This window comes from Pyxicephalus adspersus, chromosome 2 (genome assembly GCF_032062135.1).
Source record: "Pyxicephalus adspersus chromosome 2, UCB_Pads_2.0, whole genome shotgun sequence".
Lineage (NCBI taxonomy): Eukaryota > Metazoa > Chordata > Amphibia > Anura > Pyxicephalidae > Pyxicephalus > Pyxicephalus adspersus.
In genome coordinates, this window is record NC_092859.1 from 78,898,649 (window position 1) to 78,917,381 (window position 18,733).

General features: G+C 33.9%; 1 protein-coding gene across 3 annotated transcripts in view; it reads left to right on the forward strand.

Moving 5' to 3' along the window:
* The window catches only part of LOC140323816 (dynein axonemal heavy chain 3-like), a 182,402-nt gene that overhangs the window by 114,450 nt on the left and 49,219 nt on the right, over window positions 1–18,733 (forward strand). For all 3 annotated transcript variants that reach the window (XM_072401191.1, XM_072401192.1, XM_072401193.1), the window contains exon 7: window positions 14,182–14,320. In XM_072401191.1, the coding sequence (XP_072257292.1) occupies window positions 14,182–14,320 (139 nt within the window). The remainder of the gene's footprint in view (window positions 1–14,181; window positions 14,321–18,733) is intronic.

Here is an 18,733-nt window from a genome sequence, read left to right on the forward strand (position 1 = left end):
ACTGTTCCTTTTTATATTAGAGCAGAATGCTATTTCTTTACCTGGAAAATTAGCTTTTTTTTCTTTATATCAAGTGACGAATTAACAATGTGATTGTGCAGAAAGTGTGCAAATATACAAGATAATTAAAAAATACGACATAAATATATATTTAACAGAGCAATTAAGCATGCAATATCCTTTGTTGAGGATGACATTAGCATTTATTCATTATGACACAGTTTTATTAAAATGCTTTTGTTCTATTTTAGGAATGTGTTCATCCTGTTTAGTAACAAAGACGAGGGAAAAAAATACATTTTTCAGGATTTTTTTGTTAGGCTAAGTAGATTTGAAGCCTGTCCTCCAGAGATTTATTGAATCTTAATGTCATTAGTATTATTTGTATTAAAATCTCGGAGAACATTGAAAAGTGCTCCGTTCTAATTGTATATGGAATTTACAATGGCCTTATATACTAAAAAGGAATCGACTTAGAAATGTCACGGCAGGACAGGTTGATTTAAATGTAATACGTTTTTTTTTTTTTGCAGCAGCCAGGAGCGCTACTGTAACTAAAATTACACCAGTGTTCGATATTATTTTGATAGGATGATCGCGGGTAAAGTACATTAGACTGTAGAAATTCTAGGAAGCACATTGCCTACAATTAAATCACAGCTGACACTCTGAGCCTTTTCTGCATGTTTCCTGATTCTTTAATTAGTGCCTTCTGGTTCCCAGACTGTATTGACTGGCTTTTGGTTTCTACAGTCCCTTTTCTCCCCCAACTATGGTATATTTTGTACTACGGTGGAAGATAAAACAAAAACTATAGGCTCAGCATTTTTTTAAACTTCAGTTTGATAGTTTGATGGCATTGGTTTTTTTTTTAAATATATATCTTTTAGACTTAAAGCAAAACCTATACTTATAGAGGGTAGTTTCACCACACTGCTGTGGCATTAAATACACTTTAGGATAGTCTGCCATATTTTATCATATTCCATTATGTCGCAACATTAAATTATCTTCTGGGTCAATTCACATGGAAAATAAGCACATATTTCAGTAGTCTCCCCATTAAAATATTCTCACTGACAATATATATGCTCTTAATCAGGGTTTTCAGATAGTAAATTCACAGAAACAACATTTTTAAATCAAAAACTTGCAATACCCAGTTCTGCCTGAAGTGTCACTGTCATCTGCGACTGTGCTACTGTCTAGTGAAAAGTGGGAGGAGATACTGTTGGTGTAAGCCCTGTCTGTTGCTACATTGTTTAATTTCGAACAGGTTTTGTTTCTTTGTAGACATGGGGCACCCTTTTTAGGCTATTTTTCTTTAATACAATTAGATGCATATGAATATAACAATAAACTCTATTACTAAAATAAACATTTGTGGGTTAATTCTCCCAGTGGTCAAAACTTACTATAGGTGTAGCAGTATTTGACAATCCAGCAGTAGTTTTTTTTTTCTAAATCTCATCTCTATGCAGCATTGTATTTGGCGCCGACTTCCATGTTGCATATTTTATCTATTTACCTTGTGTCATTATGTAAATGACGTACACCCACACAGAACATTCCTTTAATTACCATTGCATTGCGATAATGAGGCGAGATTCCATCTTTATTTGTGCGTGGTAACTGGCTTTTTATGGCAAATGTTATTTGCATGATCCCCACAAATTTAGCAGGTGAATGACAAAAGCTCAAATGAAATAAAAGATCCATACATTTACCAAAATTTCAACACACTTGCCTGCTCACATCCCGCTTCCAATTATAACAATACAAAGTATAATGCATGTATTCACAAATGTCAAAAAGAAAATCACTACAGAGAGAAGAATTTGCTGAAAATGTGAACTACTGGAAGGCTGGCAGCAGAATGACTATATATTAAAAAAATTGTCTTTATTGATGGCATATGTTTAGCTTCAACACAGCTTCACAGCTTTTTATTGAGTCCAAAGTTATGTCACAAACTGTCCCTTAGGGGAGCCCACAATCTAATGTTCTTAACATAGTCTATGGACAATTTTTGCTGGGAAAGTCAATTATTTCTTCCAGTAGCTATTTGGGGTGTAGCCAAAGAATGCCCTTGATAACTAAAATAACATTCAGATTCCATGCAGAAGTGTCCTGGCTTAGATTTGACCCTGGTACCTTACTGATGCGAGGCCATAGTGCCATCCACCGTGCTACCCTATATTGAAAGTTTTATGTTACCTTGGCGAAAACGTTTTAGCAGTTTTATGCATACCGCCACTAAATGAATGAATAAATCCTTTATATTAGTAAAACAATTTGGGTCATTTGATATGGAGCCATATATTATCCCTAGCTATACCTCTAGGGTATTTCTTTCTATAAGTGTAGATTTTTTACAATTACTGTAAATTTTGATGGCCCATTTTTAGAAGAAAAGATATTTCTCATGGTAGTTCTATTGAACTGTCTTCTGTTGAAGAATAGACTTATTGGAAGTGCCATTGCTTTCTTGTATTAGAAAGGTTTGGCTCTGGACTCTCAGCTTAACTATTGCTTCATAAACAGTACGTCAATGATCTGAGTAAAATCTGAGCTGCCGGTAATACTTTTTTCCTGATCTTGCTAAGTAACTTGCTAAATGGTGAAGCCATAGTGAATATGCAGACCTAAAATTTGCCCCTGCCCCACTGACCGCTCCTACGTCTATCCTCCCAGATTCACTTTAACTTAAGGTTTCGGGTTAAAGTAGATGAAGTATGCTTAATGTGTAAATATTACAATGTTGAAGAGTATTATACAATTTAACACTTTACCTAAATGGAATGGAACCCTTGTTGCCTAATTGCTGTTTCTGGCAAGTAAGCATCTAAGTTTAAAAGATATCAAACAGCATTACGAGGACAGGCAAAAAAACATAAACTTAGAAAAGAAGAGAAATGTCTGTTGTCTCCTCCCCATCTCTCTTCAACGTCAGTGAAGTGGAAATTGGAGACTGGGGGGTGGTGGATGCCAGGAATGATGTTGTGTGAACATCTAGCTCATATACCATCTACTGCAGTTACACATTGGGCAGCATTACCATCCCTAGCTACCAATAATAATGTTCTCTTCTGTGTACATAAACAACCATTAAGCCCCGATAATATACAGAACAGGAAGCATTCTCTTTGGCTAGTAGGGGCAGGAATGTTTCTTGCTATGTTACACATCACTATGGGTTGCTTTCTAGAGCCTGAAAAGAGAATGCCAGAAGTAATTTTTGTTATGTCTGTGTACATAAAAAAGCTTTAGAAAATAAAAGTGAATATATGAATCTACCTGGCCATAAACCAAGAAGGTCTTTAGATGTAAAGTGTGATAAGTTTAAAAAAACAAACATATTTAATTGGCCAGGAAGTGAGGCCAGTATCAATGGATCAATGAGAATGATATCTAAAATAATGGTAAACCTCTTCTGCAAAATGGTGCACTGAAAATAAGCCTGCAGGGAGATATACAATGTATCTGCTGTTGACACCAGTCCTAATTCAAATTCATTGGAACCTATCTTTTAGGTTTGAAAAGTTTTACTGATCATCAGTGTGTTTTTTTGTTTTTCTTAGCTGTAGTGGGTAACTTTTTTACCAGTACAAAACAATTTTCACTAACAAACTACTCCATATATCATTATCTGGTTAAATTAAAACCTTCACATTTCTAATAACTAGATAATGTCTTCCAATTATGTATTTATTATAGATTTTATTATACGTTTGTATAAAATAGTATCAAAATCTACCAATGTTTTATAAAACTTTACCATATAATTAGTAACTTTTCATTTAGGGTGATTTATTTTGGTGCTTTGCAGGATGCTTTTTGACCACTGGATACATGTTTGATGCAAGTGTTGTTGCCAGGTCTTGGTATTATATTTAAAACAGTAATTTTCTATAAATCAGTTGCACTTTCACTTGTCTATTTTCTAATTAATACAAAAAAAAAATTACAGGGTAAAAATTTAAAAAGCCATGCTTTACAAAAGTTTACGTCTACCTAATTGATGGCTAGAATTAAATTCCTTTGTTGCTCTTAAACAGGTGTACGATTTACTCCTGGTTAAACAACTGTCAGCTTTGTAACTACATATTTATTGCAGTAAACCTCATGTGAATCTGTTAAACTACGGTATTTTATTTCTTTATAGTTATCAGCAGGAGGATAAGTATTCTTTAGGGTCAACAGTATTTAACAAACATTTTGTAGTTAGAATATGGCAGCAAGCTGCTAGTTATATATCTAGTTCTTTTTCCTGTAGTTGAGTGTTAGCATTGTTACCTCTCTCTAGGCTAGACTTTTTATATAGTAAGCTGGATAGAGGCATAATTCAGTTACTTCACTTATAAACAAATGTGTACAAAAAAGATGTCTTATCATTTATACATCCTTTTCATATAAAAAAAAAAAAAAAATTCTGATAATATATTTGACATTTGTCTTTTTTTTTTTACATATAAAGGCAGAACAGTAAAGCCTTCTTAAAACAGACTGTATTACTCATGTCTAATTCTATTACAAATCCCGAAAATAAGAGGATTATTCCTCATTTCAGGACAATGGGCGGAGTAAGGTGAATTATTCCTTTATTCCTCAGCAGCTACATGTACATTCAGAATGGATCAAGTATTGTAAAATTATTGAGGAATATAAATTCAAAGTGCCTAAAGCTGTTTTAGGCTTCTTGGCCATTATTTGTGCAATGTATGGAAAACTTAGAGTAGGGCTTGTTACCCAAAAAGTTAGTATACCCATACAGGTCAAGTTGTGAAAAAAATTAAGCAATGAACGTATATCAATCAAACTAGAGTTTACCTCAGTAAACCTTTTTATAGACTATATTCACATGTCTCTGTTCATAAAAGCCTGCGAAAAGTAAGATCTTTCATTAAGGTTTATTTGTATTCACCAATACCCAGGTTAGTTTAAAATCTGATACAAATGGCTTGTATATCCTAACAAAATATAAATTAGCATGTGGACATGTAAAAAGAAAAAAGCAGAACTGCAAACTGGGTGGATTGCTGTAGGAGGGATTGTAGGTATTTTAAACATATTAAGATGTCTCCTCTTCAGGGATCTATTGCTTTCTTCTAATTATCCTCCCAGTTGTTTTTTTCTGTAAATCTGATGCCTCATTTCAATCTTTCATGTGAATTTTAGGAAAAGTCAAGACATTTAGTCATTAAGTATAATATAACATAGTGCTCTATTTATGAAACAAGGAATCTGACATTCTCCCCAATATTCCCTGTTGGGAATCAATTAATGCCATTAAAACACAGGGACCTGGAAGATTGCCATTGAAATATATGGACCCAGAATTCTGGGTGTTTCAGTGGCAGGAATGTTTGATAGAATGTCAGATTCCCTGTGTTATAATAGAACCCTGGTTAATGTAATACTCCTTTTGCTAAAACTTGAGGGGGAGGAAGGCGATAACGGGTTGTAAAGTTTGGGGCCTAGGTTTTAGTGTTACAAATGGACATTAGGGGAAGGCGATATGTAGTAAGGGATTTTGAGTTTACCATTAGATGGTCAAAGTCTTTTGGTAAATATCTATCCAAGGGAACTAAATTTTGGTAAATTTTGGAATACTAATGGGAAATAGGTATTACAAAAAATGAGGTTTTATCACTTAGATTTTGAATGTAATAATGACCCAGTGCAAAACTCAGTGTTGTGTTCAGTGGAGGTGGTCATATCCTATCTCTGTAACAGACACTGTTGGCAGCCCATGTTAGGATGCATATTGCCATAGGGTTTTGGTCTGCCTATTTCCTTTTTGACTTGTTTGCAATATTTCCATGATGACAGCTCTTGACAGCCCAAGCGTGTTATCTGGCAACTGTCCCTAAAAAAATGGTGTATTTCACCATGATATCCTTTTTTTTCCATGCTGGACTATCAAAAAGCCCAAAACAAACCTAAACCAAGTTAAAGTAGCACAATAAACACTAGACATGTTTCTGGCTGCTCTGGTAATGCTTTTCACCTAATAGTACATTTTCTAATATTTGGGTTTCTAATCTGTTTGCTACATCTGAGAATTTATTTCTCTAGCATGTAACAGAACTTAAAATTCATAAAATAGATAGCTCTGTTTGTTATTGGTTATGGTATTCCCAGTGGTGATATTTTTATATTTGATGCTTTGATAAGTGTAAATACCTCCTACAAATCTAATATTTGCGTGTTGCTGAGCAAAGAGCCTAAGTTGGTAGAAATATAAGCATCCATCCAGGTACAAAGATGCAGAATAGAGTTCATAGAGCAAAAATCAGCAAGGTGAAACAGAATATCCTTCCTCTCTATTATATATTTTGTTTATGCTAGTATGCATTCTAGGTTTAGTGTTATTTGACAGACTAAACATTGTATGGTAACCTTTTTTCAGTAAAACAAGAGTTGCAACATGTATTTCCTGATAAGAACACTTTGTGCTTAATAAGAATGGACAAAACTCCCAAGAATCATAGTTCTTACTAAAAACAGCCAAGTAAAAAAGACTTGTTTCAGACTTGGTGTAGCTTGTTTTTTCAGCACTGGACAGTTCCTCATTCGGATAGGTATTTGATAACTAGGAGATTAAAGCAGGCCTTTTTTTTTAATGCATACTTAGCATGAATCAATAGGGCACATGTAAGCTTTGGCAAGGCAGATAACTATTATTTTATTCATGCAAAAGTGCCCATTTCTTGTTATAATTAATACAAAAACACAGTTTATAAGCTTTCAAATGATCTCTTAGTTTAATCAAAGACCATGTTGTAGAAAGATAGATATGAGTCCTGCTATTGCTGATATTATTCTGGAAATTATAGCTGCCTGGTTGTCTTTCTTCAATGCTTCAATACTTCATTGACCCAAAACCAGGATTCAACAAGTGCAGCATTGATAATTTGCATACTAATCAGATATTCAGAAACCACTGTTGTTTGCTGATTCATGTATTAGTAGGTTCCCTGTTAACACTTCATAAAGACCAGACAATTGGACAGACATTGTCTGCTAGATATCTTAGGCACTGCAAGGGATGTCCATAGTACAACACTTATATATATCAAATATCAAACTATCCATACAATTAGGAATTTTAGGACTATAACTATCCAACCTATTTTTAAACATAACATTCTGAATGCAGCAAATGTACCTTGTAGTTTATCACAGTTACATTGTGTATGCACATGGAATGCCTTTTTAAGTTCTTTGAAACTGTTACATTTTTTGATGGCTACAAGTATTCTTCACACTCCCCTACTTTATCCCTATCTTTTATATATAAAAATTATATTTGCATAGCGTGAGACAATTATTCAGTCAGGCAATATTATTCAATAGCTGTTATTTTGCAGCAAAACGCTGATGGTAATTACTTGTGCCTATCAGCTTGGAAAAGAGAATTTGTAATCCAGATAATGCTGATTTACAGTATTTGATTACCTAACAGTCTCTTAAAGGGATTATGTGGTCTTAAAAGCTGATTGCTGCTACTGTCGGTGATCAAGCCTGGAGAGTTTTGAAAGTACAAGTCAGAAGTATGCATGGAAAGTATTATTATCTCTGATATGGCTTCCACCATATTTTGCAAGGCTTAAGAGCAAAGATATGACTATTCACACTGCTTCCTAAAGTAAATCCACCTTTTTGACAAGTTTCATTTTTCTTAAGTCTGGATAGTGTAATAATCAATTTTGCAAATAGTGTTCTTTTAACCTATATTGTTCTGTTAAACTTCTACAAGTTTTTTTCTTTTTAGTTAACCATATTGTCCAGTGAGAAATGTTCAAATTGTAATTAGTACCATAGGGAAATGTAGTCAAATGTTTACAATTATTTAAACTATAGCTACAGGTAATATGCAAATGTGACATTTCATAAGCATATATTTATCATATGGTACAAAGCACAGCTTGAACACTTCTTTCTATTCACGAGTAGCACTTAAGAGCTTTTGACAGCATAGGGGACCAAGAAGGATAATACATGCTGTTTAAAACTAATATTTTCAATGCCCCCAGTGACAGTATCACATTTACTGGAAATGAGAAATTGTCCCTAAATAAGTTGGGACAGGACAGCCAAGGACAAAGGTACAAACAGATCAATGGTGGAAACATTTTCCATCAAACTACAAATGCCAGGTTGCACTTCCAAAAGTGCCAGCAATGGCAGACATTGTTGGAAGCAAGGTGTTCTGCATGAGAAGGGAAAAATCAGTTGGCAGATTTGATAGAAAACACATACACAGAGAGTTATCCACATCAAACTCATTTTAGTACTGAATGATGTGGGCACATCGAGGCAGAAAAGCATTGCTTTACTCTAACCCAAAAATCTAAAAATGTAAAAGACTTCTGTTTGAGCACACGTAACCTATGCATTGTAATTCAATTGATTTTTACCAGAAGCATAACAAGTGTTGAAGAATTAGGAGAAAAGCACTCATATTGCCTTTATCAACTTACATCTTACTGGCTACTGTAATGTTCTAATGTGGAATGATAATTACCACTTTGGCCCAGTTATAGTATTAGGAATAGGAAAAGATGGTCATATGATTTTTCATTATTTATGGTAAGATATATTTCTTTCTGTTGGTAATCTTTGAGGGAGTATTGAAGATGGGAAATAGTCCTAGTTGGTTAATAGAGGAAGGGCAGATGTCTTCTCATTATATATGGCGAGACATATTTCTTTTTATGGCTCATCTTTGAGTGATTATGCACATTTAGAACATATAGGATACTGAAACAACTAACAAATATGCATTGTTTTATAACATTCTTTATTAAAGATGGAATTTAAAAAAATAATACAAGGAAAAAGAGTAAATACAAAACATACATCCAGATAAAGGAAATAATATGAATTATAAACTTTACAGATATGAATACAATAATCTTGACTTTCGAAATGCTCACAAAAGTAGAATTCTTATAATCTTGTACATAAACTAGTAAAGCAGCTTTTCATTTATATTGGCCAACAGTGAAGTTTTATATGAGAGTCACAATTTTTGCAAATATGTATTCTGTTTACATCCAAGCCTGCCATAGTTTTATATTCCATTACCAAAAGACCACAAAGTTTACACCTGGTAAACATGGGTACCATGGAGACATGATGACAGGGACAGACCTTAGGTATGTTCATATAGACTATGAAGCCAGGTAGTTATGCTTCATAGTGTTCTTTTGCTACAGAGATTTGTATTGTAGTCGTCATATGTCGATGTAGAAATAACTTCAGACAGAATGCTGGAAATTTAGAGGGTCACACCTGCTCCTTGTAAGCAGTGAATCCCCATTAGATACCATTAATGCCTGGTCTTCAGCTTTTCAAATGCATACATATGTACCCAAAAAAAAAAACAATTTGAAGAAAGCAATGCCATCCATGTACATGAAGATCAAAAATGGTAAAAAAAGTATATGTAAAATTTTTAGACAAATTTTTATTTAGACATTTAATTGCAATACAGATAAGATCAAGTTAATGAAGAGCACTTGCTCTAAAATTCTTAGCTAATAATTGTGAAGGGTATGGTAGGAGAGGGAGAGACTATATTTTTATTTACATTGGTAAAGAATTTACTGAAGTTTGGAAATATATTAAAGTACCTAAACTGGACATTTGTGTCACCATTCTGTTTGCCTACAACCTAGTAGGTTGAGTAGGATAGATTGTGATCACTAGATGTGACAAAATAAATTTGCATTTAGGAACATCACCAGTGGTATCATCAAACCTATCCACAACATGAATTCATAACAGGGCTAAAATGTTTGGGACACAATAAAGCTGTGTATTGTTCAGGCCTAACCACTACAGCAAAAAACACCACTTTTCAAGAGCTCTTTAAAACCCTTACAAAAGGAATACAAACCCCAGCTTTTACCTTTCCTCCCAGCATCCTCTAGGAGGTATAAATACCTATGTTGCTTTCCTTTAGTTCTTCAGAAGTCAGAAATTTTGATTTGATGATTTTGCTTGCATCTAATAAAGCTATATAAGAGTTGGTAATTACAATCATATGGTTATATGAGAAACTGGAAACAAGGTTTGTATTGGTTTGATTTATTAAGGTACCATGACCCAGAATGTGATTCTAATACAAAGGCTAGTTTCAAATATTGTGATGTTTGTGTAACTATAGTAGAATGCAAAATGTATATTTATACATTATGTATTATTTATACATGTAGTATCAGTAAGTGACCTTTCAGCAAGAGCTCACAAATTTGCAATAAATCCTGATGCCTTTTTTTAGTCTAAAAGACAAAGTACAGAAAGTGTGCCAAAGGTGATAGTTGCCCTTCCTGTTGGACGTGGCCAGAGAACCTAGTAGTAGGCGCCATTTAGATTAATGGTAGCTAGCATTAGAATAGAAGAATGTTTGTATGAATACTTATGTATTTCAGTATCCTGTTTTTATTTTAGTGTATGGTTTCCAGTGTTCTGGATAGTAAGACAGGTGTGGTCATTGGTAACAGCCTGAAAAAAGTATACATTTTTAAGCTCTGTCTCTACAGTGGACTGGGCTATATGACCTGGTATGGTCATGTATCCCCCAGCCATGGCTTTTTCTGCATATCATGTTGGCCCTATGTAAATACTGTTTATTAATAATAATAATAATAATAATAATAATAGTATTTGCTGTGTTTTATTAGTTTTCTTTTCTTTTACATACAAATAGTTGTTTTATGCAAACAAGAATTCAAACATATTTTGGGAATTTAAAGTATAATAAAGGTAATATTTATTTGCCAGTAGTAAATCAGTATTACATATAAGTTGACTGCTTTACCTTTATGTGCCAGAAAACTAGCCTTTGTGTGATTGTTTTTGAATCACAACAAGAAAAGGTAATACCAAGCTTTATGTGCCTGTTCATTGACAGGACTTTTAATTGTGTAAAAATGCTGCTATGTTCACTTGAACAGTTAAGGGTTCTAGTTCTAAAAGTTTTCACTTGCCAGATTTAGCTTTCTGTATCTATGGATAAGCAGTAATGTTTTTTTTAAGGACAAAACCCTAGGAATATTTTCCATAATGGTGAGGGGTATGGTGTGTGTGTATTGTAGTCCAGAAAAATGTCTGGAAACAATGTTACTAAACTTAACTTATATGTTGTAATGTATGTAAATTGTAAAAAATATGTGGAATTAGACTCTTACCCCATACCTGTCTGAGTTTGGGACTCTTTTGGTTGGAGAGGATTGATGGGTTGCGTTTAGAGATCCAAAAGGACATTAATGAGGCCGTATTTCAAATGTAGATGGAGAAAACCATTGCATACCAAATTCTCCAACCTGCTTGGCTCCCACAGCATTTTGGATGATATTTATAAGGCTGATTTAGGTATTTTGCCTAACTATTTTGATTGGTAAATATTTCTACCTAACAGTGTATTTTCACTTTTTTTTCTTTCAAGTGGTAACATCTGGTAGATGGGCAGCAATGCATATTGTATACAAACAACCTACTTATAAAAGCTTTTAGTTTCCATTAATCTTATAGAGCAGGATCCATAAAATGGCCCTAAGGCTAGTTAAATAGCATAGTTACCTGGAATCTGTCATTCATTGCACAGTTATTTTCCCCGCTATAGATTAGTGTAAAACATTCAATGGACATAAGTAGCATTTGTGCTTTAGCTGATCAAATGGAAATCCATAAAATGTAAAAGCTACATTTTATCTTAAACAAGCTTTCTGAGTAACATTGGTCCCTGATCAGCTAAACCTGTATTAGTTCACTGTGTATACTTCAAAGAGAATGGACCTCATGTATCAAAGCATCTGAAAAAATGTCTGCCAGAAATTGAATGTCCCATGGATTCAATTTAGGGTCCGGTTTCACCTATGTGTATGCAGTAAAATGTAATTATAAATCATGTAATTGGGTAGATTCATGTTGGTGCATTTGCACATGTTTGTAATGTTTACTAGTTTACATTTGAATCTATTGAAGGTTTTCTTTTTCTTTCAAGCTTTTAGCAAATTTGTGGAACTTTTAAAATGTACAATATAACTTTAAACATTTCCTAATAGGCTTTTTGGAAACCATTGGTATGGCTTGCAATGTGCTTTATAAATGTCATGTTCACTGCTAGTTAAAGCTCCTTTAAAGCAGAAATAACACCATGGGGCCTTGTTGCCTATGTTATAAATAGGCCACTAAGTGTCTTACTCCTCAACGCCCTCCCACTACTACCTCCTAAACTTTTCCTATAAGTTCCACTTATAGGATCAGGCAGGTCCCTTTTGCAAAAACGTGTCTTACCTGTCTGATTGTGCTGGGGAACTATCAAAAAAAGTTCTTCTATGCATGTGCAATTAAGAGGGCACACGATCAGAAGGAAGAAGAAGAAAAGAAGGAAGATGGAGGCGTTATGCGATAGGTCATTGTCAGACCTTTACTTTAACTAAAAACTACCATTACCACTTTTCTCAACAATTAAGCAAATGAAGCCTAAGTGAGTGAAGTTATTTTTGGGTGCTGTGACGACATAATAAAACTCCTTTATTAATTTTTTTTTTATTGTTGTCCATGTCCTCATTTGGGAGCTTCACCCTTCTATTTGAACTAGTTACCATTGTCTCCAGTACAAAAACTGATGGGAACCCCAAAAAGCTTCAATTAGTTAGGTTACCAAGAAAAGGGTAAAAATTTAAGGAAACTTGTTTAAGGGTGAAATTGGGTTAAAGAGATATCCTTTTACTTCCAGTTGTAGTTCTGGACTGTCCTCCCACATCTAATATGTATACCGAGCCATTTATTGAATGATTCATCATAATAATTTTTACACAAAGCAGTGGGGAAGAAAAATAGTGGGCAGGAAAATAGCGGAGTAAACTTAGCCTTAATTGTATAAGCAGACAGGATGGTCTTCTATGTTCTTTATTAAAATAGGTCTCCCTGGAAGAGTCGGGGTGGTTATCTGGTGCTCTGTGACCTGATAATTTCCAGGCTAAATGTTGCTTTATGACTTACTATATATTAGATAAAGTGGCACTCCTATTATACAAGACTTAGAAATAATTGACAATCTAGGTATAGAATACAACTAGAAAAGCTGATTAGTTGTCCTCAAGTTTATATGGACACTGAAGGCTCATTTGAAGAGTGTATGAAGATTGTGTTAAAACATCTTGTTGTCTATAACCACCAACAGACCATCCAATTAGTTGCTATGGCCAACTAATTTTTTTTTCTATATTACAGTATATCACACCCTGTGTTCTCTTTGTCTGTTAAAATAGCCAAATGCAAGAACCACTGCAGTGAACATTTAAATTTGCTCCTCAGGGACCACTAATTAGATGCGTCTCAAGCCTGCAGGTAGGACCAAGGGCGTATTAATTAGTAACACTTTCAAAGAACCTCAGTAATTATTTCACCTGCTTATTTAGGAATAAAGAAAGGTTTAAAAAACAAAAGTGCTAGAGAACTATTACTGAGAAATATAATAAAAAAAGCGATGTTTATGTATTATATCCTCTCCTATTGGAAATTTCAATGGTTTACCACATTAACAAGGTAAATATAAAATAAACAAACCTAGTCTCTCAGCTCGTACCACATTTATGTCTTTACTACATTGTTTCCATGAAACGTATCTTTTAAAGTATTTTTCTTTTGTCTGTTTTTCTTTAATAATATAACTGCCGCAGTTTGTGCTGTAAACACTTTATTGTACTGCCACAGAAAAAGCCACAGTGCCTTTCATTAGCATAAGTCCTCTAAAAGGATTTTAATGATTATATTATGCAAATTCTGTTTAAGTTTCAACTTGTTGATATTGCAAAATTGAACCTAATTGACAGCAGGGTGAAGAAATAATTAGTTTAATTTAGAATGGCTGAAATTGAGGCATCACTTACTGTGTGGAACATTAATCAAGGGAATAGTAAGTTTGTCTGTTGTCACAGACTTAACCGTATAGTTCAGAATAACTGTTATTACAGGCTCATTGCTGGCATTTCCTAGCACAAGGTTGTGACAGGATGCAGAGCCTGTCATTTTGCTTTGCTTCAACTAGGGTGTCACATATACATTGGGAGAAGAGGAGGAAAAATCTTGTCTATTCATGATATCTGCTGAGAGAACAGAAAAGCTTTTGAAACGTTCTCACACTGCATTTTCATTCTGCAGATATTACAGGCTTATTGAAGAATCCATCGACCCTTGTATGGTGTCTCCACTTAGTGCAGAATGGCTTCAGGGAATCTATTCATACATACCAGCAGAACTTTGCAAGGTGTGGAGCAAATCCCTTCAGGATTTAACAAAGGTATGTATGGATTTGTGTCATGCTTTGCAAGCAGCTTTCATTGCTATTAATACTTGAATATTTGACAAGTACAGAGAAGAAATTATTCTTGTGCATACTACCCTCTAGATATAAAATAAGCCGTTCTGCAAAACAGATGATTTGTTCTGAAAAATACACGGTGTAGAAAAATGTGTCGGTAGTAAAAGCAAAATATCCTCATTCCTTAAGTGAGTTTAGTGCTTTGGTAGAGCACCCAGAAATGGAACCAACTGGGGCAATTTGGGAGTTAGTGTGGAATTTGTATTAGGGTTGCTTTTTTTTTTTTTTAAAGAGGAAAAAAATGTAACATTAATTCAGACTTTACTGGTGCTTATCTTATCTTGTATATTACATTTACTTATTAACATGTATTTATTTTGTTGAAATTATTATATTATATTAAAGGTGATAAACTTTGAACCAGAAACCTAATTTCCTAGAGAAAAGTGCAAAACAGCTGTACTTGTCCATATCATATGTATTAACACATGATCTTTTAGATATATTACACAGTTGTGGGGTTACAATTTTCTGACAAATTACCTGGATTAACAGTCACTTCTGTAGAGCAACATTTACTTACATTAGCATGTGGTTTCTTTTTGTTCTCAATAACAATATATTATAGTTTTCAGTTTCTTATCTATTCTCCAAACATGTAAATATATATATATATATATATATATATATATATATATATATATAAATTAGTTCATCATCTGTTTAGATGTTACCCAGAGAATGAATAAATGAAGATAAATGTGGTTGAGAACATTTTTTTTTACAAATAATCCGGTAACATAAACATGCCCTTTAATAATAACAGTTAAAATGTGGTTTCTATTGCCTCTCTGTGATCATGAAGTGTATCCAATAAACACAAATTTAGTATATTGTTTGGTGATTCTGCCATTAATACAATTTCAGGCCTAGGACAACCCTCACCCTATGACAAAGCCCAGATATACCAGCAAGACTCAGGCCCTCCTCCATAAAATAGAGGGTTGTGGTTCTGTAACTAAAGATATTCAACAGTGGCAGGGCGCACATGACCATACCAACTCACAAATTTCAGCAGATGTTTTGCACTTATTAAATTAAATAATCAAAATAAAGGAAGGTAATTGAATTGAAGTTAAATAAAATGCTTTACAAGTTTTAAAACTGCACATTTTGGTTTATTATCAAATGGATTTAACAGAGACAACATATATATTTAACCAGCCCCTGTGTGAGTGTTTTTTTTTTTTTTCTTTCCAAGTTAACCAAGTTTTTATTTAGTTCTAAAACTTAAGGTTTATTGATGTATAGGGAAAATAGCTTTTACATGCTTAGACTGCATGTGATTTTATTTGATAGCTGACGGTAATTACAAGATCAAGAACAGCAGTGATTGGTCCACAATTTGAAGGCGATTTGAGCACCATCAGTGAAAGTATGATGAAAGAATGGTTCTGCACTCGGATACAGAAAATGTACATTGATACACTCTCAGCACTGTGCATCATGCTGTGTAATGTTAATCTACGTATTACAATCACAAGCTACTTAAAAAAACTGTTTTAATTGGAAATAGTGCTAATGTTTAGGAGTTTGCACAGATCTGAAAAGCTGGTAGACATTCAGTCTGTTTTCTTTTTAGTTTCTAATATTTATGTTTGCTGGCTATACTGTTTAATGTACCATTTGAAGGTATTGTAAATCAATTTTATTATGGAGTAACTCTGGAAAACTTATTTACCAGTCCTTTGACACATACAGTTCATACGGCATGCACAGTTTAATTGATAGGTTCATGGATATTCTACCAAGGTACAGCTTGACTAGTTTCCTGCTGACATTTTTCAAATGTTGGCTCAACAATGAATGAAAGATCCTGACCAAGTGGGAGCTGTAGTAACTTTTCTACCTGGTTCCTAAAGTAACTCTGTCATCAATCTAAACCTGAAAAGAGGAAACAATATTTGCCTCCCATGTTGATGCAAATCCTAAATCATGCAGATCTGTATTACGAAGGTTTAATTGTATGTACCTAATGAACATACATATATGTACATGTATAAATTGTATCTTTATCTAAATAAAGCCACTTTTTGTAGCACACACCTGAAAAGGTGGAGCTGTATTCAAGAGATTCTCCCTCATTTGCAGAAACGGTCACAACTGTTTCACCAGACAGGGAAACTCATCAACAGCAATACAATTGCTGACCTAAACCAATCCACCCTACCTTTCAATACATGCATACTGTAAGTACCTCCATTCAACTGCACCAACTCCACTATTTGTTTATATCCTGGAGCATGTCTTAACTGTACTGGCTGTGCTTGTGCATTGGTGTCTCATACACTTCTATGGGACTGGTTCTGCTCTTCTCTGGCCTCAGAACACAGAGATCATCTGAGCCTTTGGTGCACCTTTGTGCATGCAGGGAGGAGTCAATGAAGACATTGATCACTGAATGAAGACACAGTGGAACTGTGGCCACTGGGTTCAGGTGAGTTTAAGTGGAGTAGAAGGTTGGTTTAGGTTAGGTAATGGGAGGGGGTCAAAAAAAGGCTAAATGTAATTTGTTTTAAAGTGCACTTATCCTTTTGAGTTTTGACATAGGTTTTTTTTAATTGCTTGGTATACTGTTGCCTTTGTGCTGTATGACCCTAAAACGCAAGCAAGTTAAATATGAAAACCATGGGCTATTTTTTTGAGTCTCCTACACTTGTATAAAAAATGATGAAAGTTTAGAGTCCTGTTTAATCAGAAATTAATTTATTAAAAACTAAGTTTTAGAACAGTAAGTGATTATGATGGTAATATTACACATTAATGAGAACAGCTTTATGGGCAGCTTGTGAGCTTTTTCTACCATAGAGAATCTATATGCAAGAAGAACAGCTGGTGTCCAGATGTATTATGGCAGTCTTTTTCTTTTAATATAATTTTTTTTGTTTCCATCTCCTACCTTCGGCATAGAATATTGATGGGAGTTAAAGTGAGATTGAGTATATCACAACTTTTGCTATTTTACAGTTCAATTTTCTTTTACACATTCACATATACATGTTCAATGTCCTTTCCTAAGAACAGGCAGATTTGCTGGTAAATATAGATATAAAACTGTGTTCATTTCTGTACAAATAGTTCAAAATTCTGGCGATATAAAAGAAATAATGGTTTATAAACGCTAAAATACAGCAACCTAATCAGCTTTTAGGGACAGACTTTGGAGATTCTAATATTTCAAAGATCCCCTTTCCATCAGAGAAGTGAGAAAAAGAACTGTCATGGATTGAACTGAAAATATGTTCTTTTAATTCCCATATTTTTCAATAGTAAATCGGGCCAAGGAGCATTTTGCAATACTTCATTTTACTTATTTTGCATATTACAAAATCTGTATATCTGGCACTGAATGGTAACAGGCAGGTTTATTTGAAAATAAATAGGAATGGACAAAATTGGCTGGATATAGTTCATGAACATAAAAGATTTTTGTAAATCTTGTCCAACTTTTGTAAACACTACAGCAAGGTATTGTCAAAAAAGCAGTATGGTAATTCTAACACACACTAACAATATGGGTGCTGTGAGCCCACCGTTTTTTTACAAAGGGGCCTAGGATGTTCATTTCTTCAAATTATTGGTGCTTGTGACACAGCTGACGTGGGGAAAAGATTGTGCATTGCATTATAGGTTGTTCTTCATTAGAGGGTAACGTTTCAAACCTTCCATCCTTAATAATAATTAATAATTTATGTAAAATTTTGACCAAACAATTTTTGCACCACTGTGCATTTATTTTTAAATATGACATTGGTGTGATTTGTATTTTTAGCATTTCTATTTGAATTAAACTATCCCCTTAGGGTCTCTAAATATATGGCATCATATTCCCTATATTACCTTCCTTCTTAAACAAATGATCTAAGGGAAAACGGTTTATAGATTTCACATTATCATCATTATTGTCAATGAAATATGAGTATAGTTGGTCTCCATACAGGATTATTGCTTGGGTAGGCTCAAATGATTGTTGATTTATGAATAATTCTCAATTTAGTCAATTATCATTGAAACAAACATCATTAAAATATATTGTCTTTTTATTGCATTAGTTTGAAATGCTATGTGTGCAGATATATGAAGAGGTTTGGTTCTGCATGTAGCTGCTGTGTACCATGCATTACAGAAAATTCTGATGTCACATAACAAAAACAGCTACAAAAAACATATGTCAAACGTGGTGGCTAGAAATAAGCTTTGTGAAAGAAATATTTTTATCTAAAACTGGGATATTTCTGCAGTTTTACTTATTAAATAATACATGGTTATGGGTGAGACACGTACATTTTCACATAATAAATGTATGTGTGTCTTACCCATGATCATGTATTA